This window comes from Physeter macrocephalus, chromosome 10 (genome assembly GCF_002837175.3).
Source record: "Physeter macrocephalus isolate SW-GA chromosome 10, ASM283717v5, whole genome shotgun sequence".
NCBI classification, from domain to species: domain Eukaryota; kingdom Metazoa; phylum Chordata; class Mammalia; order Artiodactyla; family Physeteridae; genus Physeter; species Physeter macrocephalus.
In genome coordinates, this window is record NC_041223.1 from 2348960 (window position 1) to 2376103 (window position 27144).

The 27144-nt window shown below is 43.8% G+C and overlaps 1 protein-coding gene across 3 annotated transcripts; it reads right to left on the bottom strand.

Annotated features, from left to right (window-relative positions):
• Window positions 1-757: 757 nt before the first annotated feature.
• CEP43 (centrosomal protein 43) lies at window positions 758-27144 on the bottom strand. 3 transcript variants are annotated; one of them, XR_003681590.2, is made up of 14 exons: window positions 26967-27144; window positions 26216-26269; window positions 24442-24496; window positions 23874-23962; window positions 23265-23402; window positions 20468-20548; window positions 17984-18043; window positions 9772-9998; window positions 7677-7789; window positions 6203-6271; window positions 5016-5055; window positions 4018-4114; window positions 1873-2439; window positions 758-1361 (listed from the first exon to the last, which is right to left on the bottom strand). XR_003681590.2 is itself a non-coding variant. In XM_024122536.2 (13 exons), the coding sequence occupies exons 1-13, from the start codon at window positions 27066-27068 to the stop codon at window positions 2365-2367; spliced, it is 1200 nt and encodes a 399-aa protein (XP_023978304.1). In that variant the 5' UTR covers window positions 27069-27144; the 3' UTR covers window positions 1573-2364. The 3 variants fall into 3 exon arrangements, 2 of the variants coding, with proteins under 2 accessions (XP_023978304.1, XP_023978305.1); XM_024122536.2 differs by lacking the exon at window positions 758-1361 and having other exon boundaries at window positions 1573-2439; XM_024122537.3 differs by lacking the exons at window positions 758-1361; window positions 17984-18043 and having other exon boundaries at window positions 1573-2439.

Below are 27144 nucleotides of genomic sequence, written 5' to 3' on the forward strand. Positions count from 1 at the left end.
TGAGAACGAGACGGGAACAAGCCAGCCCGGGAGGATTGCGGGAAGGACGATCCAGACAAGGCCCCGAGACGGGACCCACCTCGGCAGCTCGCAGGCGCTGTGCGGCGCTGGGGCGGGGCGCAAGGCAAGAGGGGCGGGGGCAGAGGCAGGCGGCGGCCATGGGGGCGGGACCGAGGTCAGCACAGCTGCTGCCTGGTCACCGCCACCACGAGACACAAAGGGCACGAGCTCTCGCTCACTTTAGTCACCGTCAGTAAAACGAGACTTTTACTGACATCGACAGACAAAGAAACATGTGAAAAACTCCACTGTACAATACAGGTTTTACCATAAAAATGTTATTTCCTGGGTTAATATTTCAATATGTACTTCTCAACAAAAAGAAAACGCCAATCACACTCAAAACCTTCTATCTAATCAAGGGACACATGTGGAAACAGAGCGCTTTCATAGCTGAATTTTAAGCTATTAAAACTATCTGATCAGATGTATGTATTGCTGATGACAAAGGGAGTCTCATATTTGGCCTCCTTCTCCCCATCCTCCCAGCTACTATAAAAAGATCAGATTCTGTGGGTAACAGAAAAATGACAAATTTCAGATGCTACTATTGAAAAGTTTTCTGCGAAATTAAAGCGCCACACCCCGATGACCATCCCACTGAAATGATTTCAAATCACTGCGCAGAAATCCAGCTCCTATCAAATAATATAAAAAAAGAAATCACACATTTGACACAGATTCCAGAGGGCCAGAACAGAACCACAGTCTTTATAGAAAACGACTTCTTACAGAGATGACAGCCAAGGAAATACACTTTACGGCGAGCACACTGGGGGGCTTTTAGCAACAGACTACATCTTCATGCAGCGCTATTTCCTCACGTGAAACAAAAAGCCTGGCCGAGACTGAGATCATGGCCCACACACTGAGGGCAGCTTGGCAGAGCGGCTCCCAGGCTGCCCTGGCCCACATTCTGTCCTGCTTCCTCTTGGTGTTTATGGCTCAGCTTCACTTGAATTGTATAAAATCCGATTCTAATGTCACATAACCTTGATCCATGCATTATCATTTCCCTTTACATTTCGGAGCCTAGTAAATATTTCTGTAATGTTTAGACTAGTATGCAATGAAAAACGAACATTATACAAACCACAAAGTCTGTTCACTTCTTGAGATCAATGAATTAGGTCTAATTTGCTCCTTTTATTAATAAAGGTGACAATAAAAAGCTTTAATTTAACTGAAATTAAAAAGTACAAAATTTAACACAATCACAGCTTTACTTACATCAATATGAACATGCACGCATCACTTCCAATTGTTCTTTTTAATACTTCAGGGTCAGTAATGTCAGCAACCTACATAAATAGCAGCACAATGGATAGAATGTAAACGAGACTGCCTGAAATTCTATCATTGGCTCAACTTTTAAGGGTTACAATGAAACTATGTACAGTGTATAAAGCTTGTCAAACTGGATATGGTCTTAGGCCATTACTACTGTTACAGTCCAATTTGGATTTTAATATAACCAACTTATAGATCTGAAATAAAAGCACTGCTTAATGGTTTCAGATGCATTTTGGTATTTAATATGTTTCAAGGCATCTTTACAAATAATAAATTATAACTATGACAAGGAGAACCTGTGAATAAAGCTTCTTACATGGACATAATAGCGCGGCGACTGCAAGTGCTGTCAGAGACAATTCCATGAATCAAAAGTCATAACCACATCTGGATTTTAATCTTTAAAACAAGCAAAACTAAGCGGCACACACGAGTATTTTAATATAACCTTAATGGTCTAACAAACCTTCCAAATGGAAGGAAATATAAAATAAAGTCAACCTATCAAATGTAACTTACAGCGACGGGCTTCAGGACTGCAGATTTTCCAGGCCACCTGCCAGCTACCTGCAGAACCACCCGCTGCCGAACGCGCCGACTGCAGACGAACCACCTGCTGCCGAAGGGCCTGACCCCAGGCGGCTGCCCCCCAGGCGCGCACGCGGAGCTCTGGGAACCTGCGGCTTCACTGGCGCCCTCGTTACGCGCTTAATACCGGCATTTCACAGGCTCGCTCCTTGTAGGGAATTTGAGCGTAATCAACTTCCATAGAGAAGCATGTAGCTAAACCAAATTAAGAATATTGAATCTTCCACACATAGTCTCAAATAGGAGTGTTTTGTTTAGTATAATGAAAAGTTAATTTTAAAAAATATCTGTAATCTTTTCGAAACACAAGGCACCAATAGGGAGCAGACATTCCAGCAAAGAGTGATTGTCCAGGAAAAAAAAAAAAGAACTGATCAGAGTCCTTTGTCCTTTGCCGATTAGAATACTTCCTTCTTTCATCGCCTAGGCAACATCTTCCAGATAATCCGCTACATCACTGAGCTGGGACACAGTTAGGTCCTGTGTCAGGTCATCAAGCTTTGTTGTTCAAGAGAAAGAAAAGAATTAGTGTCAGGATGCAAGCAGAGTCTTAAATAATGTTTAACATCTATTGCCATAACTTAGATACTATCTTATACTCTACAAACTGCTGCATAGTCAGAAGTCCTTGTCCTCACTTTCTTCTTCCTTTTTTGAAATTTTTTTGAAAGCTGAGCTAACAGTTGAACTCTACATTAACAAGAAGACTGGCTGTTAAAATAATCCATCTGTAGTTCTTTTCGTAACTTTAAAGCAACATTTTCAGGCCTCTTTAGGATGACATAAGGTAAAAAGAGAAAGACAAATTATTACAAACTTATACTGTATCAGGAATTAGAGAAGGCACGTTATATATTATCACTTAACCTTCAGAACAAGCCTATGAGGGAGGCATTGACACCTCCACCTCACGAATAAAGAAACTGAGGATCAAAGGGTGCAGCTCGCCTGAGAAAACACACACATAAAAGAATAGGAACGCGGGCCCAGATTCATTATAAAATGCTGCTTCTCTCAAAGGCCTTCTCCCTACATGACAGTCCTTGACAGTCACAAGCACTTGGAGAGTCCTTCCTTATTCTGGAAAGCAAGGTTCACCTCCAGGCTGCAGTGACCTACAACCTCAAAGGCAGACTCACCCACAGTTTACCGTGGGCACCGATATCGGATCCTGAGATGCTACCTTACATCTCAGATCTATCATACACCTAAGTATCTGCTCTCTGCCCAATAAAAGGCCAAATGTGATCTCCAAAATGCACTCCTAATTTTACACCCTGACTCCCTGTTTCGCTGTCTTGTCTCCCTGCCTGCTCAGACCGCAAAAACACTCCACACCCCAGTCTCTGCTTCAGCTCCTGCATTCACAGGGCTCTTATATACACACCAACCTTCGATACTGACGTCTCTGAAAAGGACCTCCTACCTACAGTGTCTACACCCTGAGGTGGTCTATTCTGACTCTCATCCTGACCCACCATGGCCCAGTCACACCCACAGCAATTGAAGCCCCAGTAATAACACGCCAGCATTTCACAAGCACTCAGTTAACAAAGCAGGCGACAACTGAAAACAATTTTACACATTCAGTACAGACATTCTTTTTAGATTTGGACCAGGAAACTCCGTCATAAACTTTACGGAATTTTCAACTGCTTTTCTCCTAGTCAGTATCATTTTATTTTATTGGCGTGTAACTGCTTCACAGTGTTCTGTTAGTTTCTGCCGCACAGCCAAGTGACCCAGCCCTACGCGTACACACATCCTCTCCCCCTTGGACCTCCCTCCCCAGCCCCCATCCCCCCCTCTAGGCCGTCACAGAGCCCCGAGCTGAGCTCCCCGCGCTGCACAGCAGGTTCCCCCTAGCTAGCTGTTCTACACACGGTCGTGTGTTTACGTCAAACCTCATCTCCCGATTCGTCCCACCCTCCCCCTTCCCCTCCTGTGTCCACCCATCTGTTCTCTAAGTCTGCCTTTCTATTCCTGCCCTGCAAAAAGTATACAGTTTTGAAGCTTTACAGTAACTCAAGGCAACAGGCACAGATAGCACTCCATGGGAGAAGCACACCACCATACTTTATCACTGGTGTTGGCGTCATCCATTTCCACAGAGAGGTCCTCCTCGATCTCTTCACCAACACTCAGCTCACTTCTTTCTGAGCGATGGCTGGTACTAATTTCAGGCGGGGAGAAAAGAAAAATAAGAACTTTGACTATAAACACTCAGAGAGAGTAACGAGCATTCTTCAATCTTTCACGTAATTACTTTAATTCTTTAAATAAAGTAGAATAAACTATTACACATCATTAATTCCATACATCTCATCTCACTTGAGCCTTAAAATAACTTAGCAAGGGCACAGGAAGAGTCCAGTCCATTTACCAGATGAGAACACTAAGCTTCGTAACAGTGACTACGGTCACAAGGGCATGAAAGAAGCAAACCCAGATTTTTAAAATTTTATCTCTCAAAAAACTGTATAATATGTTAGAAAGTAAACACAAATTCTATATTGCGGAAAAAACCTATCAGTTACATAAAATGCTCAAACTCTGATTTTAAATTTCTAATCATATCTACAACAAATATTACTTCCAAATTAATTATTAGCCAAGCCATAGGTTATATTTTCTTTACATATATAAAAAAAATTACCTGAAACAAAAAGTTAAGAAATGTCATGTGAATCAGAAAAACAGTTTGAGAGGGCAATTTGTTTAAGCCGAATGTAGACAATTCCCACCACTGAGCTCAGAAAGGGGAGAACGAAAGCACTGACAATCCAGTGGCCTCACTGCTTCTGCTGGCTTCTGAGTCAATCCTTCAGTGTTATTTCCTTTTCTTATTCTTATCAAGTTCCCTGCACACAATATAGATGTTCTTATTCTAATGTAAAATCAGAAACATGCTTCAGAGTCCAGTGTATAATTCTGGATTAACTATCTTCCATTCACCTTCAATCAATATGGACAAGAGAATCAGACTAAAATAAGCACCAACGTAGTGCGGTCCTGCTTTCCTGTTCAGAAGTTGCTCACAATTTATATATTTCTCGTCCAACCATTTCTCTTACCTATTAAAATCATCAACATAGGCATCTTCTTCCCCAGTCCCTGGTAAGTTTAAGAAAAGAGATATATGTTACATTTATATAAGCACACCTCACAATTTACCTACAATTAGACACACGTTCCCTTCAAAAACTACACTACTGAATTACATGGCATCATTAAAAAGAACAGTCGGGCTGCAGTTTGGATTTGGGGGAAACTAACCACTCCCCCACCTTCCTCCGGCTTCTGTAGCCAATTCAAGGACAAAAGAGTCACTGAATAATGGGCTGGAGCCTAACATTAGCCTCTGACTTCCTGGTTACACATAAGAGCCGGTCCTGCAGGCCAAATCCGCCCACAACCTGCTTTTGTACAGCCTGCAAGTCAGGAATGGCTTTTACATTTTTCAATGATTGTAAAAATACAAAGAATACTCAGAGACTACGTGTGGCCCACAAAGCCTCAAATACCCATTCTGTCCCTTCACAGAAAGAGTTTGCCGACTCATGCTTTAAACATGTGAAGCGCCTGTCTGTGAACACGAGTGCCTTTGACTAATATTTCTGTCTCCCAAACGAAACTGTGCTCTAAAGGCTTATTCCAGAAACGCCAAGGTTGTGAGGGCGGTACAGTGCCCACAAGTGGCCCAGGGCAGGCAGAGGCTTCTCCTGCTGCCGCAGACCACAGGACGGGACACAACACCCCAGAGCTCCTGTTACACGGCCATCCCCATCAGACTGGCCCCCTGGCGCCCGGGCCGCGTTCCGCCGCCCCAGGGAAGCGCCTCTGCCTCAGTGCGCACTGTGCTCGCGGTCCGAACGGCAGGCTCTCCCCTCTGCCTGCCCCAGCAGGTCTCGCAGAGCAGTCACTTCCTGGCAGAGGCGCCCCCATCGCCAAGGCTAGGCTAAGTCAAACTACTACCCGCTTCCGTAACGCTGCGGCCTGACTCTTCTAACACTCAAAGTACCCGTAAGGCACCGGTTTAACACCCATCTTCCTGCTAGGTTTAAACCCCACGAGGACAGAATCCGCTGTGGTTACTGCTCCCTCCACCCCTGGCCGACAGAGTAACCCTGGATACATCAAAACCGTCCACCCATCTGTGCACGAGGTGCTCACGGTAGGCTGACTGACACTTCATTTAAGATTTTATTCTAAAAAATAATCGCCTTAAAGCAGTCAATACTGAAACTGGAAATCTACTTACCTAAACCAAGGGATCCAATTTTATCACTGACCAATTTAAGATCTTTCAAAATTGTGTTTCCCCTTTTACCTGTGAACAGGAAAAAATATCCACATTAAACTGACTTTTAGGATATAATCGTCTCTAAACCATGTCAACTTTTTTTTGCAGTACAGGTTTGCTGATAGGTCATAACCGAAAACTAAGAAGAAAATTACAAACTGATTAATTATACTGCATTATGCATTATTATGCATTACACAATATAAGATGCTTACACTATGTATCACACGTCCCTTTTCTAACCACACTATTACATATCCTTTTTGTAGCCATACTACTCTTTATTGGAACCTGACCATGAAAATCATTTTCTACCCAACTATCAGATATCAGCCTTCTATAAGAAGCCCTACTGGGTATGAATTCACGGACTACAGTTAATTATTCTCATCAGTTTTATTTCTCCTTTGAACTTCTAAATTTTGCTTCAAGTTAACTGCTATTTCATTTACCAAACTTATCTCCTCATTGGTTTTTATTTCTTCAGTCCCCAGTTCTCAATGCCCTCTCTAAATCATTATTTCCTAGTCAGTGTTAAGAGTGACATGATCATGACATTCTGGATTCCTTCACTGAAGGTGACAATACCATGGGAAAGGAGAAAAAGAGGGAAACTGGGCCGAATTAACAGACTCATGGCTAGTTTACTTTATGTGCCCTGGGAAATCCTACTACAGTGGTATCACATAACACAAAATGGTTCGTAAGTACTACAAGATTATGCAAAACCCCACAGCAATTTCCTGATAAAGATCTACTCAAAGAGACACATTTATACTCTAAACACTCTGCCAATTAAATCTTATATTTACTATCATATAGTATACAAAGCTCATCTGCATGATTACATGTTTAAGGCTTTGCTTTTTAAATCCTTGGTCTTGTCACCATCTGTGTGCAGTAGCAGGGCCATTCCATGTCTAGCTAACAATCCCTACCTCTGCTGCAAATAAAAAGATACATCTGATACAAATCCCGAAAGGGAGAATTGTATTTTAACATTCTTACGATGATTACTGTGCTATCTACAGAATCTATGAAACAAAGTTTTAAAAATTAATTGTAAGTAAATCCTACGTAAGTCAATTTAAATGTCCAAAAAAGAGAGACGGCTTAAAAATTATAATGTCTATTTATTATAGAAGACGGTTAAAAAGTCAGTTTCCTAAAAATATTTCCATGGCATAGGAAAAGCAGAACACAAAACAATACAGAGAATATGACCGCGCTCAAAAGAAATTTTTAGAATAAAATATTAATAGAAAATATCACTGAGCAGTAAAATTATGGGCTGTTTTTATGATTTTACATATATTTTTCTGAAAAAATCAACAATGATCATACACTACTTAATTAATTAGAGAAAAAAAAATCATCAGCATTCAAAGTCCACGTCTTCAGTCAGCAAACCTAGGGACTTCCAGACACTCACTTTCAGAGTCTTTCAACGAGGGAGCTCCAGTAAGGGAGCTGAGTCCACTTTTTAAGGGCGGGGCGTCCGAGAGCGACGCAAGGCTTCCTACTGGCTTACTAGGTTCACTTCTCCTAGCAAGAAACAAGTGTACAGTTAAATGGGATTCTCACATTCTGCCATTAAAACATAAGCAGCTTGAATATATCTTATAGGCAACACAGGAGCTGGGAAATAAAGAATATACATTTCACAGATTCAAAATCATGAAGTATACCTGGCAAGGCAAAACAGCCTAAGAATCAGGGCAAATTCACGCAGGAAGTTATCACCTCTCTCTAGAATTGTGTGTGCTATCTCACAAATTAAACTGCTCCTCTTCATCGGCTTCACCGTCTGGGATTTTATCAGAAGCCCCTTCCGTGGCCCAGAGATGCAGGCAAGGGACAGCGCAGGGGCTGACGAGCACAGCACGACAGCCCAGACGTGGCCCTGCACAGCGGGCCGCAGATGACCTCAGCCACCAGCTGACCTCAGCACACAGTCCTGACCGCCAGCCTGCGGCGGACGCGGAGGTGCAGCACTCCAGGAATTCCCCTCTCCCGCCCTCACCTCGCTCGCTTTTCCCCTTTAAAGCCGGACTACTCTCACCAACACACGTGCGTGCCGCCGCTCTTGCAGTTTACCGTTTCTAGTCCCCTCTGCCCGCCCTCCAGCCACCGCGCATCCTTCTGCACCCTGGACAGGAAAACTCTGCCACGTACAGTCCTCTCGTCTCAGGCTTTTTTGAAGCCACGCTAACCCTTTAACACTGCCCCAGCCCCACCCGACGGGACCGCCCGCGAGGGGCATCGGGGCTCCGTGCGGCTAAGTGCAAAGGGTGGCTTTCAGCAGAACTTAGCTCAGCTGCTCACTCGGGCCTCCTCCTCCAAGGACGCCTCTCTCTCCGGTTCCCTGGGTCCCCTTCCCGCGGCAGTGCCCCTTCCTTGGTGGCCTCTTCCAGTCTTCCGGCTGCAATCTCAGCTAACACTGATGACTCCCTAATGGCCACCTCTAGCCCAGACCTCTCCCTGAATGCCCACACCCACACCTGAAAACAGACTTCACCTCTCCATTGACAAGCTTCTCGAACTCCCCGGGCAAGAGCGAGCTCTGGACTGCCGCGCGGCCCACCGTGCGATCCAGCCTCGCCCCTCCTGCTTTTCATCTCCATCAATGGCATTTCCAACCTCCTAGTTATTCAGCCTGGAAACCCCGGAGCTGCCCCTGATATTGCTTTTCCTCTCTCACACTTATCAGCAAATCCTTCTGGATCCAAACTCAAAACACATCCCGAACCGCCTACCTCTCACCACTTCCACCATCATCTCTCACCTGGAGGGCCCGCAGAGCTTCCCCCGGGGACCCGGCACCAGGTGGCCCCGTCACCGCGCCAGTCAGATCGGTCACCCTGCTGCTCGCAGCCCCGGGGCTTCCGGGCCCCTCGGAGTCGAGCCAAGCCCTGCCACGGTCGCTCCCGGCCCCTGGCCCGACTCCACCTCCTGCAAGCTCCTTCGCCACGGGTCCTCGGACCTGCCACACCACACACCTCTGCCTGTGCAGGGCTCCAGAAGCCCAGCTAAACGCCTGGCCTACTCTCCCCTCCGTAAGCTCGCCCCTGAGGTGAGGCCTTCTCCGACAGCTACTGAGAACCGGCTGCCCTCCACACCCCCACGCCCGCCCTCTGCCGTTCAGTTCTCTCAGTTCCTGTAACACGGGCTGCGTCGACGCGACACGGCACCTGGTGGCTCTTAACTTATTGCTGTTGCCGTCCAGCGTATGAGCTCCCGGAAGCAGAGATTTTGCCTGTTTCATCACTGTTGCACCTGTACCTGCAACGGTACCTGGCATATGGGCAGGTACTCAGTACAAACCTACCTGCTGAAATCATTAACGTCTAGGTCCTTCAAAACTTGGAATTGTTTTACAACATAAAAGGCTTTAATGACACAAAATCAGACTTACGAATTCAGTAATTACAGAACCACTGGTAGCTCGTTATCTCTTAAACATAAAACATTTAGAAACTCTATTTTTAAGCCACTAGTCTGATAATATAAAAGCACAGGTTACTCACCAACCATAGGTTTTTTCTGGTTTAGGAATGGGATCATCAAAGAAAGAATCTCCTTCCATATCATCTTCATCTGGACAAGGACCAGCTTTGTCTTTGACATCTAGACTTTTGTTGCTTAACAAGGATCCAATTTTTGTGTCATGGGCCAATAAGTGAAGACTACTTTTGCTCTTTGGTTCTGATGATGAGATACTGGTATCACTCTGACTAGCGTCATTGCTGGCCTTCTAGAAAAAGAGAGAGGGAAAGAGAAAAGGTCTCCTTGGCGAAATAAAACTTTAATTAAGACATCTCAAATAATAAAAAAGTCACGTGAACGTACGCAATTCTGTGTGTGCACGCGCATACACACGTGGGGTCTTGCAACTGCATGAGGTGCAGTGGGACCCCCCCGGACCGACCAGTTCCTCCCCAGGCTTCAGAGCATAACGAACTTTCGAAGGGGAAAAACGTCAAACATGTTTGTACCATTCCTCTCCTCCCTCCCTAAATGGAAATACCTTTACCTAGCCCATTTATAAACAAACTTTCCCATTTCCTCTTACATATATATCACTGCTTCATAGATTACCTTAATATGTTTTCAACTCGCAAATAAAAAGCATTACTAATAAAGGAGATAAGGAAGATGAGTTCATCACATAAATGGACCAAGCATTAAAACAAAGTGGCCATCAATAAAACTAGCAGTTTTCCATCCAGTGCCAAATACAGTGGACATCAAGGTGAAAGATGCCGCCTTTACCGTTCTCACATTTCTAAAGTAAAGTTTTGCTAGTTTTATCACTGGTCTTAATTCAGACTTTCAGAGTAACTCCTTATTCCACACCTCCCTTAAGCGTCCATGGATGCATGTATTGATGTATATGTTTCTATATATCTGAAACCAATGTACAAAATTCTCAAGCATTTTTACTCCTGTCCTACTGATCTGGTGATGTTAGCAGAAAATATACCGCACACTGTATTTTCTTGTTTTCAGGTAGCCCTAACCCTCACAACCTAATTTTATTCTATCCTTGGTCAGATTTCTTTTTGTCTTTAGACACTTCTATGTCAACAACAATAAAAATCATAACAAAACCAAAATAGCATGATAGTAATGATAAAAGTAGCTAACATTTATGGAAAGTCTTCAAATGCTTCCCATGTGTTACCTCATTTTAATCCTCAGAATAACCTGTGGGGCAGGTTCTGTTTTCTCTGCAGAAATGGAAAAGGAAACGTAGAGACACTGCAGTCACTTGCCAAGCCGGGGAGTAAAGGCGTCTGATATCAAAGTCTGATTCCAGAGGTTAGCTCTAGAGGCTTATGCTCTGCTATCAGGTTGAGTCATATGAAACTGCAGTTTTTATGGGTTAAAAACGACAGTTTCCCAAGATTCAGCCTGCACACCACAGAGGGCAGTGCTGAGTACGCTGCCACAGTGTGTGAGACGAGCACTCTCCTGAAGCACGGAATGTGTAATGTAGTCCACACTCTACTACTAACTATGCAATTTTAAAGAACTCAATGTTCTCAGGCAGGGATTTCCTCAAGAACTGAACCGCAGTAGTCTTTTCCAAGTCAAATTATTACTAGGAGGTAAGAAAAAAGGGATGGGCAGCTGGGGAAAAGTGGTCATAATGCGGGTTAGAAATTACTCAAGGAGACACTAAGGACGACTGCACTTTCAGTCTGTGTAGAGACAGAAGGTACTATGCAGTAAGATATACATTTCTAGCTTTACACTAATTAGAGGCCATAACTAGTTGACAGCAGGTAAGATATATGCTATACAACTTTTAGGGCCTTGTATAGAGCTATACATTCCGTATGTTATTAACATAGATACATCAATGGTTGTAAAAAGAGATGTCTGGAGAAATAAATACCAAGTTATCACCCTTTTAGACAACACAGGATATTTTCAAAGAAGCAGACACTTTTTCAAATTTCCCAATAACTTTCCTAAAGTTTTCCTATTGTTATCAATTATAGAGAAGCACCATCCACCTATGTATTTCTTAAGTATATTCATGCCCATTATAATTTCTGATTTATAAATGTTTTAAAATTTGATTTATATCTTTTCAAAGGAATATGCATTTGAAAATAAATACCCTGCATTCTTGTGCTATTTAAACACATTTATGATTACAGATACTGAGACAGTGAAAGACTGCCTCCTTCAAAACATCCCTGAGAAAATTCAAAAGGACACCTGACATGAAACGGACAAATACAAATGTAAAGCACATTACAGGAAACAACAATTATTCCAACAAAGTCTTTCTTCCCCATGAATTCACAGCAACATAATTTAAGTCCATATAATGAACTATCTGAACTTAATAACCAATATATATCCATGATTATTTTTGACAGGTTTTAGTCTTGCTATGAAACAAAAGACTAGTTTTAGGAAGACAAGTTTCATGGAGTAGCACATTACGATGTTCAACACAATACATATTTTTTAAAATAATAATTTGCTTTAAAATTATAGTTCTATTTATCTATGGAGTAAAATTAAACTTTAAAAACACTCAATCTGCTTTGGAAACGCTGTCAAAATCAATTTCTAAATCACATAGAGACGTGTCATTACTTTGTAACTACGGCTCATTTTTTATCAAAAAGACCATTACCTAACCAGGTTACTAATGAATTCACTAAACTTAATTCCAAATATTTTTTACGATTAAAAAAAACCCACACTAAGCGAAGAAGTATTTATCAAAACATTCTGTAGATTGAAACAAAAGTACTGCAAAACTTTAAGAGCAATTGTCATGGAGGAAGTCCAAATTTTCTGAGCAACACCAGATCAACTCACGATGCACATACCCTGGGATCTATTTATTTTTTTATTTTTTAGATTTTTAAATGGGAAGTTTAATAATGGAGATACACAAGGGGTACAGAGAGACACCAAATACAAACTTAGAAAAAAGGAGGCTTTAAAAGGTCTTCTTGGAGGTAAAGATGTCTAAGCTGAGTTTTAAAAATAAAGAGAACTTTGAAGACAGGAGTTAAAGACAGGGTATTCTAGGCAGTGGATTAGCTAGAGTAAAGGCACAGAATTGAGAAACAACGGATATGCACCAAGAAACACAAAGAGTTCAGAATTGCTAAAGTGTGAAGCTAAAGCAAGGCTCAGCAGAACAAAGCAAGACAGGTCGCAGATCACAGAGATATGTCACGCAGGAGTCATGTTTGCATATTAGAAAGATCACATGACTATGTAAAGAACCAACTTGAAGAGTCAAAACTCTTAAAAGAGGAAAACAGTTAGGAGGCTGTTTGAGTAACCCAAAAAAAGGTACAAGGGATTTAACTAGAGCTGTAGAAGCAGCTGGACGCTGTGTGTAAATCCCAACTCTTCTATGTAACTTTACACAAGGTCCTGATCTCCCTATGCTTCAATTTCTTTACCTGTAAAGCTGGCATAATAATGCTGACAAGAATTACACAATATCATCCCATTTTGCATAAGAGGAAACTGAGAGCTGGAATAAGGATTAATTAGACGGGAACATTCAGACAAGTATATACAAGTTAAGTTAGCAGGACTTGGTAATGGATTTAATATGGGAACTGCGAGAGGAGTGAGATTTAAGAATGGCTCCCTGTTTCAACTTTGGAGACTATCAACTGATACTGAGAACACAGGAAGAGGAATTGGTCTGGTGAAAATAAGGTCTATTTTTTTTTTTTTTTTTTTTTTTTGCGTTACGCGGGCCTCTCACTGCCGTGGCCTCTCCCGTTGTGGAGCACAGGCTCCGGACGCGCAGGCTCAGCGGCCACGGCTCACGGGCCCAGCCGCTCCGCGGCACGTGGGATCTTCCCGGACCGGGGCACGGACCCGCGTCCCCTGCATCGGCAGGCGGATTCTCAACCACTGCGCCACCAGGGAAGCCCAGGTCTATTTCTTATAACTGAAATTGAAATAGACTGGGATGTGTTTAAAAAACTTTTATCATGGCTGAAGACAAGTCTCGTATACCTAAACTTCAGTTACCTGAGTCTATCACCTAGATGTGGACAAATTAAGACTCAGGATAAATCTAAACAGCTAAGATTAAGAATTGTTTAAAATAAAGAAATGCAACCAAAACAAAAAATTCCTATGACAATGCCTTAGAATTCATTCCCTGGACAACCTCAGCAGCCTTGGAGGTTATTATGGGTTAAACTGCATCCCCCCACGAGGTAAGCTGAAGTCCTAATACCCAGTACTTCAGAATGTGCAGTCATTTACAAGTAGGGTCACTACAGATGTAACCAGTTAAGGGGAGGGCACAGTGGAGGCGAGCAGGCCCCTAACTCAATACGCCTGGTGTCCCAACAGGAGAGGACAGGCACGCACAGGGAGAAAGCCCTGCCAACACGACCTTAGAGACTGGAGCCATGTGTCTACAAGACAAGGAGCACCGAGGACTGCCGGGGGCTGCGAGAAGCTGGGAGAGAGGCCGGGGACAGAGGCCTAGCCTCAGAAGGAGGCAACCCTGCAGACACCTTGACCTCAGACTTCCAGCCTCCAGGACCCTGAGACAGTAAACTTCTGCTGTTTTGAGCTACCAACTTTGTGGTACTTTGTTACAGCTGCCCGAGGAACTAAGAGGTAATCATAATAAAACATAACAAAGTCTTGTCTTTCCAGATCAGCAGGAGGCCTACTGCACAGCACTACAGCAGTCACTTAATCCCCTGGATGGACCCCAGGGCTAATAAGCTTTATGGTAAATTACAGTCAAACTGTAAGGAAGTTCTAGTGTATGTTTAATTTTCTACTAGTACACTTACACATTCAAGATTTCAATCATTTCTAGATTAACAGCAAATCAGCATCATAAAGAAGTTTCACAGAGAAATAACTACCAATTTTCCAGTAGCCAAAAACTGAATTATCAGTAGAATGTCTTAAAAACCTGGAAAAAATAATTTTTTTTTCTAAACTAAAGGCTTAATCTGCACTGTTCATAACAGAGGAACAGCAAAGCCAAAGAAACATCCCAGTTTTGCAAAAGTATTCAAAAATATTTGTGCAATTCTAATTCTCTTCCCCGCCCATACTTTAGCCTGCAGCTCCCCTCCCCGACTCCACCAAAGGCAGTTTGTGACCCATGACTTACTAATGAATTATTTAGAAAAGTAGTTTTACTACCATTGTAACACACACATATATTTAAAGGTTTAATTTACTTATCTAGAAAGTAAACACTGTGGAATTTGAAAACCACAAAACAAACATACAAGCCCCTCTTTCTAAAAACTCAGTTTTTCTAAAGAAACGCTATCCCTATGCTGTATAAGCAATCTGTAATTCCCACAGATGCACATGAGAACCAAAGTCTGGCTGTGAAATCGGCCTGAAGATTACCCTCTGTCCAGCCGCTCTGCTCTCCTACCCTGTGCAGCCAGCTCACAGGTTCAGCGGACAGGAAGTCTGGGACCTGAAGCAGAAGAGGCCAGGCACAATTATGGGTTATGGGCCGAGGGCTGGCATCTTGTTCACCCACATGCACTCCTTCATTTAGGGGGTGGGGTGTGTGTGTGTGTGTGTGTGTGTGTGTGTGTGTGTGTGTGTGTGTGTGTGTGTGTGTGTGTGTGTGTGTGTGTGCCGCAAGAGATGCGGAAGCACACGCTCCCAAACATACACAACCCGTGATCCCCATCACCACCGTGTGTGTGTGTGTGTGTGTGTGTGTGTGTGTGTGCGCCGCAAAAGATGCGGAAGCACACGCTCCCAAACATACACAACCCGTGATCCCCATCACCACCCTAAATCAACATAAAGCTGGGCTTATCCCAGAATGTGGAAAACAAGGAACAAATTAAGAAATGTCATTTATTAAGAACTTGAAGCAAAAAAATACCTCAACACAAATCGGTTTTAAAACAGCTGAAAATCGATTATGAAAAGAAAGGATAACCTTCCATGCTACATTTAAGGTGATGATTAAAACAGCTTCGTGTTAAAAGCAAACAAAAACATCCAATACCTTCGTTTTTTCAACTGAATGGTAAAAACCTTAGTGGAGCCTGCCAAAAGTCTGTTGTAATAAATAAAATGCATTTATTTTTTTCAGACAACTAGCACCATGCTTGGTTCAACAATATGGTTCACACCAAAACAGATTATTACGGATGATACTTTGGAAGTGTTAATGCACATTTAAAATGTTTAACTCGTTAAAGAACTGCCCTCCCGTCTAATATTTATGCACCTTGTATTCTAACTCTTCTAGCATCCTTTGTCGTCCTACAACAATAACAAAAAGAAGCGTAACTTTTATTTTTACTCAAATTAAATTAGTTCAAAACCCTTAGTTTTGCTTTGCGTATTAACGGGCTTACAAAACTAAGTACAAAGCAGTTATACATGTGACTGATTTTTTTAAGCCTATTTCTGATATGAACATAGCTTCTCTGAAAACAGCCGGAAGTCTCGGAACGAGCAGCTAATACTTGTGCCTTCCCGCAGGCAAAAGAAACAGCAAGACACAGACACGTCCTGCTGGGCGCCCGGGCTCCCACTCCCAGCTCTGCCCACCCTGGGAACGGCTCCCCCGGAGCCTGGCTGGGGACAACCCCCATGACCAGACGCAGCTCAGGATCTGGATTAGTAAGACGTTCAGAAAGCTAGGACATTAAGGGTACTGGGAGCCTGCTGCACGCACAGGGCAAAGGACGAAGGCAGAGGGAGGGGGAGCGAGCGGCCCCTCTGCTGGGCTGGAAACAGGCAACGTTGGGTACAACACACACTTCTTACAGACGCAACTCGGAAACAAGCAGGGGAGTAGAAGGGAAAAGGTTTCCAAGTTGTTGAGGAAGTGTCTTGGGCTCAGGAATATAATCGTGAAATAAAAGGGGCCCGACTTGCAGCCTGCAGCTCCAGAATAAGGCCTGTGCAGACTCCTCAGTCACCGCAGAGCACGTGAGGCCCTGCCCGGCGCAGAGGGCGGGCGAGGTCTGGGCTCCCGCCGCTGCGTCCAGCGCACAAAGTGAAACGTGTCTCCTAGTGGCTTCGGTTCTACGTATCGACTTCTTTCAAATGTTTTAACTTCTTTAAAACTCATGACACCAACAAGATTTTTAAAATTTAGTATTACAAAATATACTTTAAAAAAGTACAAGAAACTGACTTAAAACATCTATAAAAAACATGCTAGTTTATACGCTTAATCATTTTTCTTAAGGTCTGTCTCACGTCTCCAGTTTGACCATAAACTGCTTAAGTGAGGACCCAGGTTCAATCTGTCTTGCCCCCAGCACTTAACAGACAAAGACTTGCACTATGTAAATGTTCAAACATACTCGAATACGTTTTAAAACATCTTCTCATGTAGTAGCGCATAAAGAATAGCGTGAACCAATATAATAACAGGAACTTACCATTGAAACCACTAAAACTAAAGCCACAGCTAACACAGCAAATGCGATTTTTCAAAAGCCTTTAATTTTGGAAGCCCTCAACTTAGTGAAAAAATCTATACATAAACCTAGGCTCAACAAGGACTAGTGATTCTCACAGAATTGAACGTTAAATCACTTGATCTTATTCTAAGTAAGTGTAAGAACTATACAGATAATTAATGCTTCTGAGAACTCCAACACTTAAATTTTATAAGCAGTTCATCTACTAGCTTAGTCGAATTTTGAGATCTTTTGGGAAGGAAAAGCAGCAGCCAAGGCGGTGACACAGCGCGCCCCCCGTGAGTCTGCTGTGAGGCAGCGCTCAGAAAGGCTAACAGACGTGCGGGGACTGACCAGCTGCTCAACATAAACAGAAGTGTCTTGAAGGAAACTAGGGTTGGCCTTTACTCATCGACTGGAACTTATCCAAAAAGTAGTCTGATGTTCTAGTTACCTCAGATAAAAATCATAATGTTAAGAATACATAGATGACCATCCATTCAAGAGGAAAGTAAGTATCTTCAACTTGTTTTTGTTGCCAAAAAAACAAGGAATTCTCAAAGCAAAATCGAGAACAGAGTTTTAAAATACAGCACTATGATTTTCACCTGGATAAAAACTGAAAAGTCAAACTACTTTTTCTTTTACGTCACCATGACTTCGGCATGTTCTGATCACAGATAAAAGAAAGTGACATTTCGAAAGAAAACGTAACCCTAGGCCAATGGGAACTCAGCGCCCGAGGAGGCCCGCGTGAGGCCGGCGGTTGGCCCGGCCCAGGCCGCTCTCCTCCTCGGCCCTCCCGCGTTACCTTGGCACCAGACTTCCGCCTGCTTGGCTTCTTCTTACCTTGTCCTTTATACCTTGGTATCTGAGCATGAGAATAAAATGACATTTTACCACAAAGTATAAATCTTTAAAAATAAACTAATTCATACCAAACCAATAAAGATTCCTATTAGAAAATTTCTTAAAAATGGAAAATCTAACTAATGTGCTTCATTTTGAAATCCACTGTTTTAGTCTTTTCTTCACACTCTCCCTGAAGGGGTTCAGCTCATGTTTAATTCCTCTGTCCGACAGTCACGGGGTTGAACGCAGGGACCGGAGCCGCCCTGCTCAGCTGCCGTGTGTGGCGACTCGCTCCTTTCCCGCTCCGCCCAGCAGCATGCTGAGAGAGCCAGCCTGAAGGCCTCGGCAGCTTCCTTTAGGACCTGCCCCGGCCTTACCTCTCCTTCCCCAGGAGGACGCAAAGCGAGCTTCTAAGGGCCCGGCTGGACCCCGAGCTTGGCCCCAGCTTCCCGGAACTCCTAGCGCTCCCCAGACCGATGAGGCGCCCTACTGTGTCGGCCCTTCGCAGAGCCCCCAAACCACCCAAAGACCTCAGAGAGAGAAGAGAGCGGGCAAGAAACGGGTGGGGCAAGGGCTGGAATCCCAAATCCAGATCCCGTAGGACTACGGGGGAACTGCGGTTTAACTGCCAAAAGAGTGCCCTGTCTTAAAACAGACCCCATCCAGCCCCACGGGAGACGTGGCCTATGGTGTCCGGAAGTGCCCACCGCACGCGCAGGCCTACAATGCTGACTGAGGGCCCAGGTGAAGCTGAAAACCATCAGAGCTGGTGGAAGCAGGGACCACCTGGAGACACCTTAAAAATTACCACCACTTCTCTGTATTTAGAGCAACATTTCCTGACTTAAAACTTAACATCCTCTTGATGATTCTCATGACAGAGCTTAAAACTCTCTTTATGTAGAGGGCACACGGCTATATAAAACAGACATTAACATCTTATCTTGAAGACACACGGTATGTGGAAAATTAGTATTGCCGACGTGCTTTAGAAAATAATATGCTAAAAAGAGAACTTCCAAATAACTCAATACTATAGGTATTAATAAGTATTTCGGAATATGGTTAATTTTAATCCCTCTAAAGCCAGATATTTTCACAGAAAGCAAACCTTTCTTTTTACTAAGGCTCTTATATCTGGCACTTAATTTGAAGGGAATTTTAGATTCACTCACGACCTCGTTCTCCCTGTACAGCAGGTTCCAGCCTCCCATGAGCATCACGGGAAAATGCTTCCAAGACCAACCGACCCTATTAGGAAAGGCTAACTAGGCCTTGGGGAAAAGAACAGCTACCAGCAGCATGACAGCCTCATTCCCAAGGCACGGCATTCCTCTGATTTCTAAATCTAAAAAATAAAAAGGAGCAACAAAATCAAAGAACCAGCAATAAACAGCAACAGGAACCATTCGCTGGTGTCTACACCCAGGCATCTGGAAAAGCAAGGAACCTAGCAGTACAACTGCTGCCCTCCAGACGTTCACCTAATTTAAAACGACACGACTTGTATCTACGAATAACACAGCACCAGGAGCCACTTTTGGGAGGTACTCCATGGCACCTCGCCAAACAGAAGTCAGAGGAAGTCACACAACACAAGCAGACCCAAGCCCGCCCTTGGGTAAGATGGGCTGGTTCATCCACCGTGCTGTGCTCAGCCAGGCACAGGAAGATGCCCTTCCATACCATCACCTTTCTATCCATTCCAACTATCACAGAGAACCTTGATTTTAAATTCAAGTGTTCCACAAAATTTTTTTCTCCGTTAATCCAAATCCCTGAAATCAGAAGGCCTTAACTTCAACAGCTCATACAAATATAACCAGAGTGCACAGACTTTTTATAAATCCTTAAAATATCTCATTAGTATAAAAAAATCATCGTGATTTACAATTCCAAATCTGGGCACCTGTCTACAGTATTCAACACAATTCTATATTCTGGAGCCTGATATTCTCAAATTACAGGGATTTATAAGTGAAAAGTAAGTTTCCTTGTTAACTGAAGGACAAAATATTCAAAATACCAAATGAATCCAAATATCCTACAATTCTGTTATTTAACAGCATATTTCTTTCTACGATACAATATTCAAAACAATATCAAAGCAAAAGAATTTTCAAAAATTAAAAAAAATTTTTTAAATAAATTCAGTATTTTTAAAATGGAAAGTATAGCACTGAGACCCAAATCTCACGTGGCTCAACAAATAAACTGTTGATAAAAAAATTTAAGAGCATATTTACAGGGCATTTTAAAAAACCTACTGTCTTGCATAATGGTCCCAAAGGAGCTTAATAAAGTTTTAGAAGACTCTCTAAATAAATAAATAAACATTAAAATATATACTTCATCAAAGCCAAAAAAGCTCTTTAACGACAACAAAACCTGTAACAAGAGTAGAGACAGAAGGCAGAGCCCCGCGGAGCCTTAGCCCACTCACCTTGCTGGGAGGAGTGCGCGCACTTGGTTTTCCTTCTGGTGACTTCGGTGGAGAATGTACATCAGATGGACCTAGTGCACCCTGAAATGTTTCACAGTTTAAAATTAAAACACACTTAAAAATAAAGCACGAACATACCGATTATACCTCAACAGAAGCATTTAAAACCACTATACGATATTGGCACTTTTATTTCTTCCTATTAATATAAATATCCTCATTAGATTTTCTTCAAGTTTTACCAAAACACAAAGCAAACAGATTTGTGATTCTAATTACCTGCTGAGTATTTCACCCAAACACCCTGAACAGGCTATACTCAGGCCACATTTAAACATGCCCCCAAGCTTCCTCTCCAGAGTTATTTAACCTTCTCACTTTGCTTTCCCGACTTGCCACCCTAACACTGTCCTGCGATTCTCAAAGAGCTACTCTTTCTACCTTCGCTTGACTTGCTTCCTTACTTCACTGTCTCAAAAAAAAAAAAAAAAAAAAAAAAAAAATCAACTAGCAACTCTCATAAAAACAGGAGTACATTCCAAAAGTGGCTCCTGGTGCTGCGTTATTCATAGATATAAGCGACTCTCATAAAAACAGGTAACTGAGGGGGGCGTGGGGTGGGATGAACTGGGAGATTAGGATTGACATGTACACACTAATATGTATAAAATGGATAACTAATAAGAACCTGATGTCTAAATAAAAAAAAAATAAAATTAAATTTTTTTTAAAAAAACAGGTAACTATTACAACTATGTGGGATGAGGCACTAAATTACAGGGGCTGCCAGGAGGGAGTGAGTAAAAACAAGAGAAAACGTCCCCGAAGTCAGAGTCAAGAGAACATGGATGGTGGGGCTTCCCTGGTGGCTCAGTGGTTGAGAATCCGCCTGCCAATGCAGGGGACAAGGGTTTGAGCCCCGGTCCAGGAAGATCCCACATGCTGCGGAGCAACTAAGCCCGTGAGCCACAACTACTGAGCCCATGCGCCACAACTACTGAGCCCACGAGCCACAACTACCGGGGACAAGGGTTTGAGCCCCGGTCCAGGAAGATCCCACATGCTGCGGAGCAACTAAGCCCGTGAGCCACAACTACTGAGCCCATGCGCCACAACTACTGAGCCCACGAGCCACAACTACCGAAGCCCGTGTGCCTAGAGCCCGCGCTCCGCAACAAAAGAAGCCTCCACAATGAGAAGCCCGCGAACCGCAACAAAGAATATCCCCCGCTCGCTGCAAGTAGAGAAAGCCTGCACGCAGCAGTGAAGACCCAACACAGCCAAAGAATAAAATAAATAAAAATAAATAAATTTATTTTTTAAAAAAACAGAACATGGATGGTAACACTGCGCAGCTGGGTACGGGAGAGGATGTACCATTTCAGGTGGAGAATAGATGAGAAAAGGGGGAAGGCAAGAAAGCAAAAGCCACTTTCAAGGGTAAGCTCCACCTGGCCTAAGCACAAGGTTGCACATTTCAAAAAAAGGCATAAGGCTAGAAAGTCAGGTTGGTGCCGCATCATGCAGGATCTTAAAGTTGAGGAACCTGGAGATTATTTAGTTGCCATTACATAGTCACTGTAATGTTTAAAAAGGGAAGAAACAGACAAAGAGCTGAATTAATTCAGCAATCGTGAATAGAAAAGACTGAAAAGATGTGGGCACAGCAACCTGGTTTTTAAGCGGGGGGGTTAAAACGTACTTTTGGTGAAAGCTTCCCTGAGTTCAGTGGGCTAATCCACAGCTAGTTTTCTTCTCCAGCATCACAAGTCCAAAGTCCATTACCTTCCACATTCCTACAGACCAACCTGACTAAAAGCACACGTTTAACCAGGTATCTGGAACAGTCACGGTGTTGTCTACATCTATGAAACAGTATCTTTATGTAAAACTAATGTTTGTAAAGGAAATCAGACCATTAATCTCATCAGCACGATTTCTAAAAAGAAAGGATAAGAAAGACAATGGCTAATCAAAAAAACAAAGTATGAGGGCTTCCCTGGTGGCGCAGTGGTTGAGAGTCCGCTTGCCGATGCAGGGGAACCGGGTTCGCGCCCCGGTCCGGGAGGATCCCACATGCCGCGGGGCGGCTGGGCCCGTGAGCCGTGGCCGCTGGGCCTGCGCGTCCGGAGCCTGTGCTCCGCGACGGGAGAGGCCGCAGCAGTGAGAGGCCCGCGTACGGCAAAAAAAAAAAAAAAAAAAAAAAAAAAAAAAAAAAACCACGAAATATGAAAATGTTTACAAACTGCAAAATCAACAGCTTAAAGTTTTAAGCCTAGTTTTGAAAAGCCTTTAAGTTCAAAAAATTGTTAACTAGCTTATAATTCAGCCCTTCTATGTTTAAAAATAGTAGTAAAAGTAACAACCAACAATTGAGTGTTCTCAGCATTTCACACGCACTAACTCACGCCTGTGAGCCCCACACGCCTGTGAGGAAGACTACCATCCCCATCTGCAGAGGAGGCCCCGGGGAGGGGAGTCGCATGACCGAGGCCAGAGGCCAGAGGTCAGTGAGTGGAGGAGCTGGGACTGGCCCCACACGGCCCAGCCCCTGAACTCCCGGACCTGAATGTCACTCCCCAGAGCAGGTGCAGCAGCAGCCTCAGAGCTACCCCACCTCCAATCGTCATCAAAATGTGCATTTATACAATCTCTGAGTATGCCTTGTTTTGTTTTGAAGGAATACCTCTTTTTATTTAAACCCGACTCGTTACGTATGCACTAATCTGCGTGGCCGCACTAGACAGGCGATGACTAGAAAACAGAAACAGGTAACCAAGGATAGGACTGTACTTACTTCCCCACTGGTTGGCCCTTTTTCTTTCTGTTGACAGCGTCTGATCACTTCTAATAATAAGGGTCCACCCACCGTACCTTCTGCTTCAATAATTCCTAAATCTCGGGCTAAATTCTCTCGACCTTCGAGACCCTGAAACTGGGAAAGAAATACGATATAAAGAAGTATAAATGCACCAAAATATAGAAAAGTTATTTTCACAGATTAAAGAAAAATATTTTCAGAACTTAAAGAACTTAAAACTTAAAGTTTAGAGATCTAAACTCAAAGAGGCCATTTTTCTAAGGAATGAAACGTCCATTTTTAAGAATTATATATTTCTTTTACCAAGTCTCTGCATTCAAAGTCTCCATTACCAGGTACAGGCTTAGAGCAGAACAAGTTAACTCTATAACAACACTTCTGGCAAGTTATGTGAAGCAGGGACACTGGTGCCAGCTATCTGACAGCTCAGACGGCTTTTGAGAAAAAGATAATCAACTATAAAATATAATCTTCATGCAAGATTAAACTAAGTAAGTTGTCAAATTTTGTTAACTTTCAGCTTGCAATGAACCCATCTGTATCAAAGGCAGTTTCAGAGACAGACGTAAAAAGCATCATTCTTACTGTGCTAGTTTCAGGTTGAAAAACAGCCAAGGTAAAATCAAGATTGAAAAACTGAAGAAATTCGGCAACGAGACTAGCCACCAGCCGGCCTGCAAAGGGCAAAAGAGAAGGTGGGAGAGGGTCTTTAGGAACCCGAGGCCTCCTCGCTGACACTGGAAGTAAGATAACTACAGTAAAGGAAGAAAAGAAGTTTCTCAATGTTTCAAATTGCAAATTTCTTCTCTTGAATAATACAATTAAGTGATGAACATGTCAGTTCCGCCATTTCCTCATTAGGACCACTGGTCTGGAACTATCAGTAACACAACGTGACATTTCATAAATGGATGAGTGTTTTGCTTTTCACAGTAAAATCAGCTTTTTACAATAAAATTGGCTTTAACCAACAATTTCCCATGACCACTGATATTTAATGGCAACTCAGTTGTACAATAATATACAATTTAAAATGAGAACCTATAAGAATCAGATACTTCAAAAAATAATCTGAAATTCCTCATTTCTCCCAAATGGAGTCGAGATTTGAAAATTCAGAAACAGACAAAATAAACAACAACAAACATCTTACCATCTTTCGTATTTAAAAACTTTTTCAGGCTCTCATTGACTAAAGGAGTTTTGTTCTGTTAAAAAATGAAATATTTTAAGTGTTATACATTTATCCCCAAACCACTACAAAATGTAGACTAAAGTTAAATTTTCTGGCAAAGATATTAAGTTAACTACTGTCACCCACAAAATGATGGCTACACCCATTCTATAACTACTGATTACTACAGGAACTACTTTTTGCTAAGATAAGGACTGAGACAGGTAAGGACTGAGATATACTCAATTAGGAGATTCTTCTTGACAGCAGCAAAAGAAATTACTTAGGTGTAGTAGTGATGGATTTAAGATGTTAATGAATTAGAGGGTGCCTGGAGCACAAGGAAAGGTATAAGACAGACACAGTCTTTCAAAACTGAGGAAAAAAGTTGCAGAGGTATTAAAAAGCAGAACATGAGTCAAGGGAATCAGCTTTCTCCTTGAGAGAGATGTAAACATGTTTTCGTGCTCAACAAAAGAGCCAGCAGAAAGGGAGAGGCCAAAGAACAGCACATAGAAGAGGCACTGACAGTAACACCTAGAAGGTAAAACCCAGAGAAAGTGATTATTCTTGAGCAAGATAGAGTCGCCTCTACTAAAGCAGGAAGGAACGAGAAACAGATGAACACAGATGCAGGGGAGCTTTTTCTGAGATGAGTGACAGATTGTGGGGGAGGACACAAAAAGTTAGGATCTGATGCTTCTATTATCTAGCGAAGGGAGAGAGAAGACCGTCTGTCAACAGTGAAGGAAACAGGTGATGTAGAAGGCTAACGTGAAGGCGAAGCAGGAGCTGCTGAGCAGAGACGAGAAGCAGGGTCAGCCAGCTCAGGACCTCACAGAGGCTGGAACCACCAACCAGGAACATCAGCAGTCCAGTGCGGGGCGACCGCTCCAGTGCAGACGGACACAAACGGGGAGGGGAGTTAATCTGCCCAACGAAATGATCCTTAAGATTTTTCCCCAAATCGAGTATGGCTGGAAGGGAAGGTAGTGAGGATTTCTGAGATGTGGACCATGGGGTCCAGACCAGCTAAGAACAAGAGGCAGCTAAGAGAAGACTGATGCCTGGAAAAACAAAGAAGAGCCAAAAACTGAAGACCTTCATGAAGTTAGAGCGGAGCAAGGCATCTAGGTCTAAAGTGAGGAGGAGGAGAGGCTGATTTGTCACAGAGGAAGTCGAAGGCCTTGATTATGTAGTAACGCTTGCTGACGTCAAGGTCCAGGATATTTACTCAAGATGGTGGCAGGGCTTGCCGTAGAGAGAAAAAACTAAATACACTTATACACAGAGAAGTGACGGGACCTTTGACATAAGAAAGACTACATGATTTTAAAATAACTGGGTGACCAGATAACTTGGAGAAAAGCTGCATACGATATTCCTCCCACCTGGTGGGGATTCACAGTGCATATTAGCATATTAAAGGTTCTAAGGGGTCCCGCAGTAAACCCACTTACTGTGAAACCGTTTCTTCAAGTGTTCTGGATTCCCCCTAAGGAAAGAGATCTATGAGATTTACTACTGGCCTCAGAGTTGTGGTGCCTTAACTTTCTTCAGATTACTCCAAAACTCTAAAATATACATGAAAAGAGAATAATCTTGACCCTCTCCCAACAGTAAAGAAGTTTAATCCTTAGTTCAAAACTGTCCCTGGCTACACACTCCTCTAAACAGTGTTTTACAGTGGCTTTTAAGTAATAAGAAATTAAACATAAACGAATACAGTCATTAAACTTTGTAGATTTCGTACCTCTACTTTTTCTTGCTCCTCTAGCGCTAAAAACACCGCTGCTCGGAGTTCAGCCTTGAAAAAAAGCGGGGGGCGGGGGTAAAGGAACAAAAATGATCTCAGGACATTTTCGGAACAAGAAGCTTACCGGTTGAAATTTCAAAAGGCAAAAGGAAAACTAGCAAGATGATAACGCTCAGCAGGCAGGTACAAAGAGAGGCCAGAAGGCGTCCCGAGACGTCCTGACGAAGGGGCGCAAGCTCTCTGTGCCCCCGTGCCCACCGTCTGTCCCCCTGGCACTGTCAGCACCCATCACTCCGGCTGCGGTCCTGATTTCCGGTCCTTCATGACGCCCATCGGTCGCGTCAAGGTTGCAAAGTACACTCCGAGAAGCAGCCCGCCACCCGCTCGTCACCGCCAGCGGGAGGGGCTCCCTGCGCAGCAGCAGAGGCCAGGGGCGGGGGAGACCCAGGGGCGGGGAGCAACTCGACCACCGGGCCTGGAACGGGACCAGGGTGGGTAGCGGGCGACTCGACCACCGGACGCCGCGGTCGGCCTCCTCCGACGAAGGCTGGCCGGGCCCCCCCACCCGGTCGCCGCCACGCGGCCCGGAGGCTCCCCGGGAGAGACCCTCGACCCGAGCGCGGACCGCCCCCGAGGTGGCCCGCGAGCTCGGACCCCAGCCCGGGCAGCCCGCCGGACGCGCCCCTTGCCCCTTTGTGACGCCCGCGGCCGGCCTCCCCTCCGCCGGCCCCCCGGCTTCCCGCCCAACCTTGATGCGGTTCAGGACCCCGCTGTTCTCCAGCGTCTGCACCAGCAGGTCCCGCAGCTCCGTGTCCTCCTCCGCCACGACCGCGGCAGCCGTCGCCGCCATCCTGCTTCTCCAAGACAACCGCCCAAGCCGCGCCGACGGCGGACGGTTGCCGCAGCCCGCACGGCGCGAGGCAACG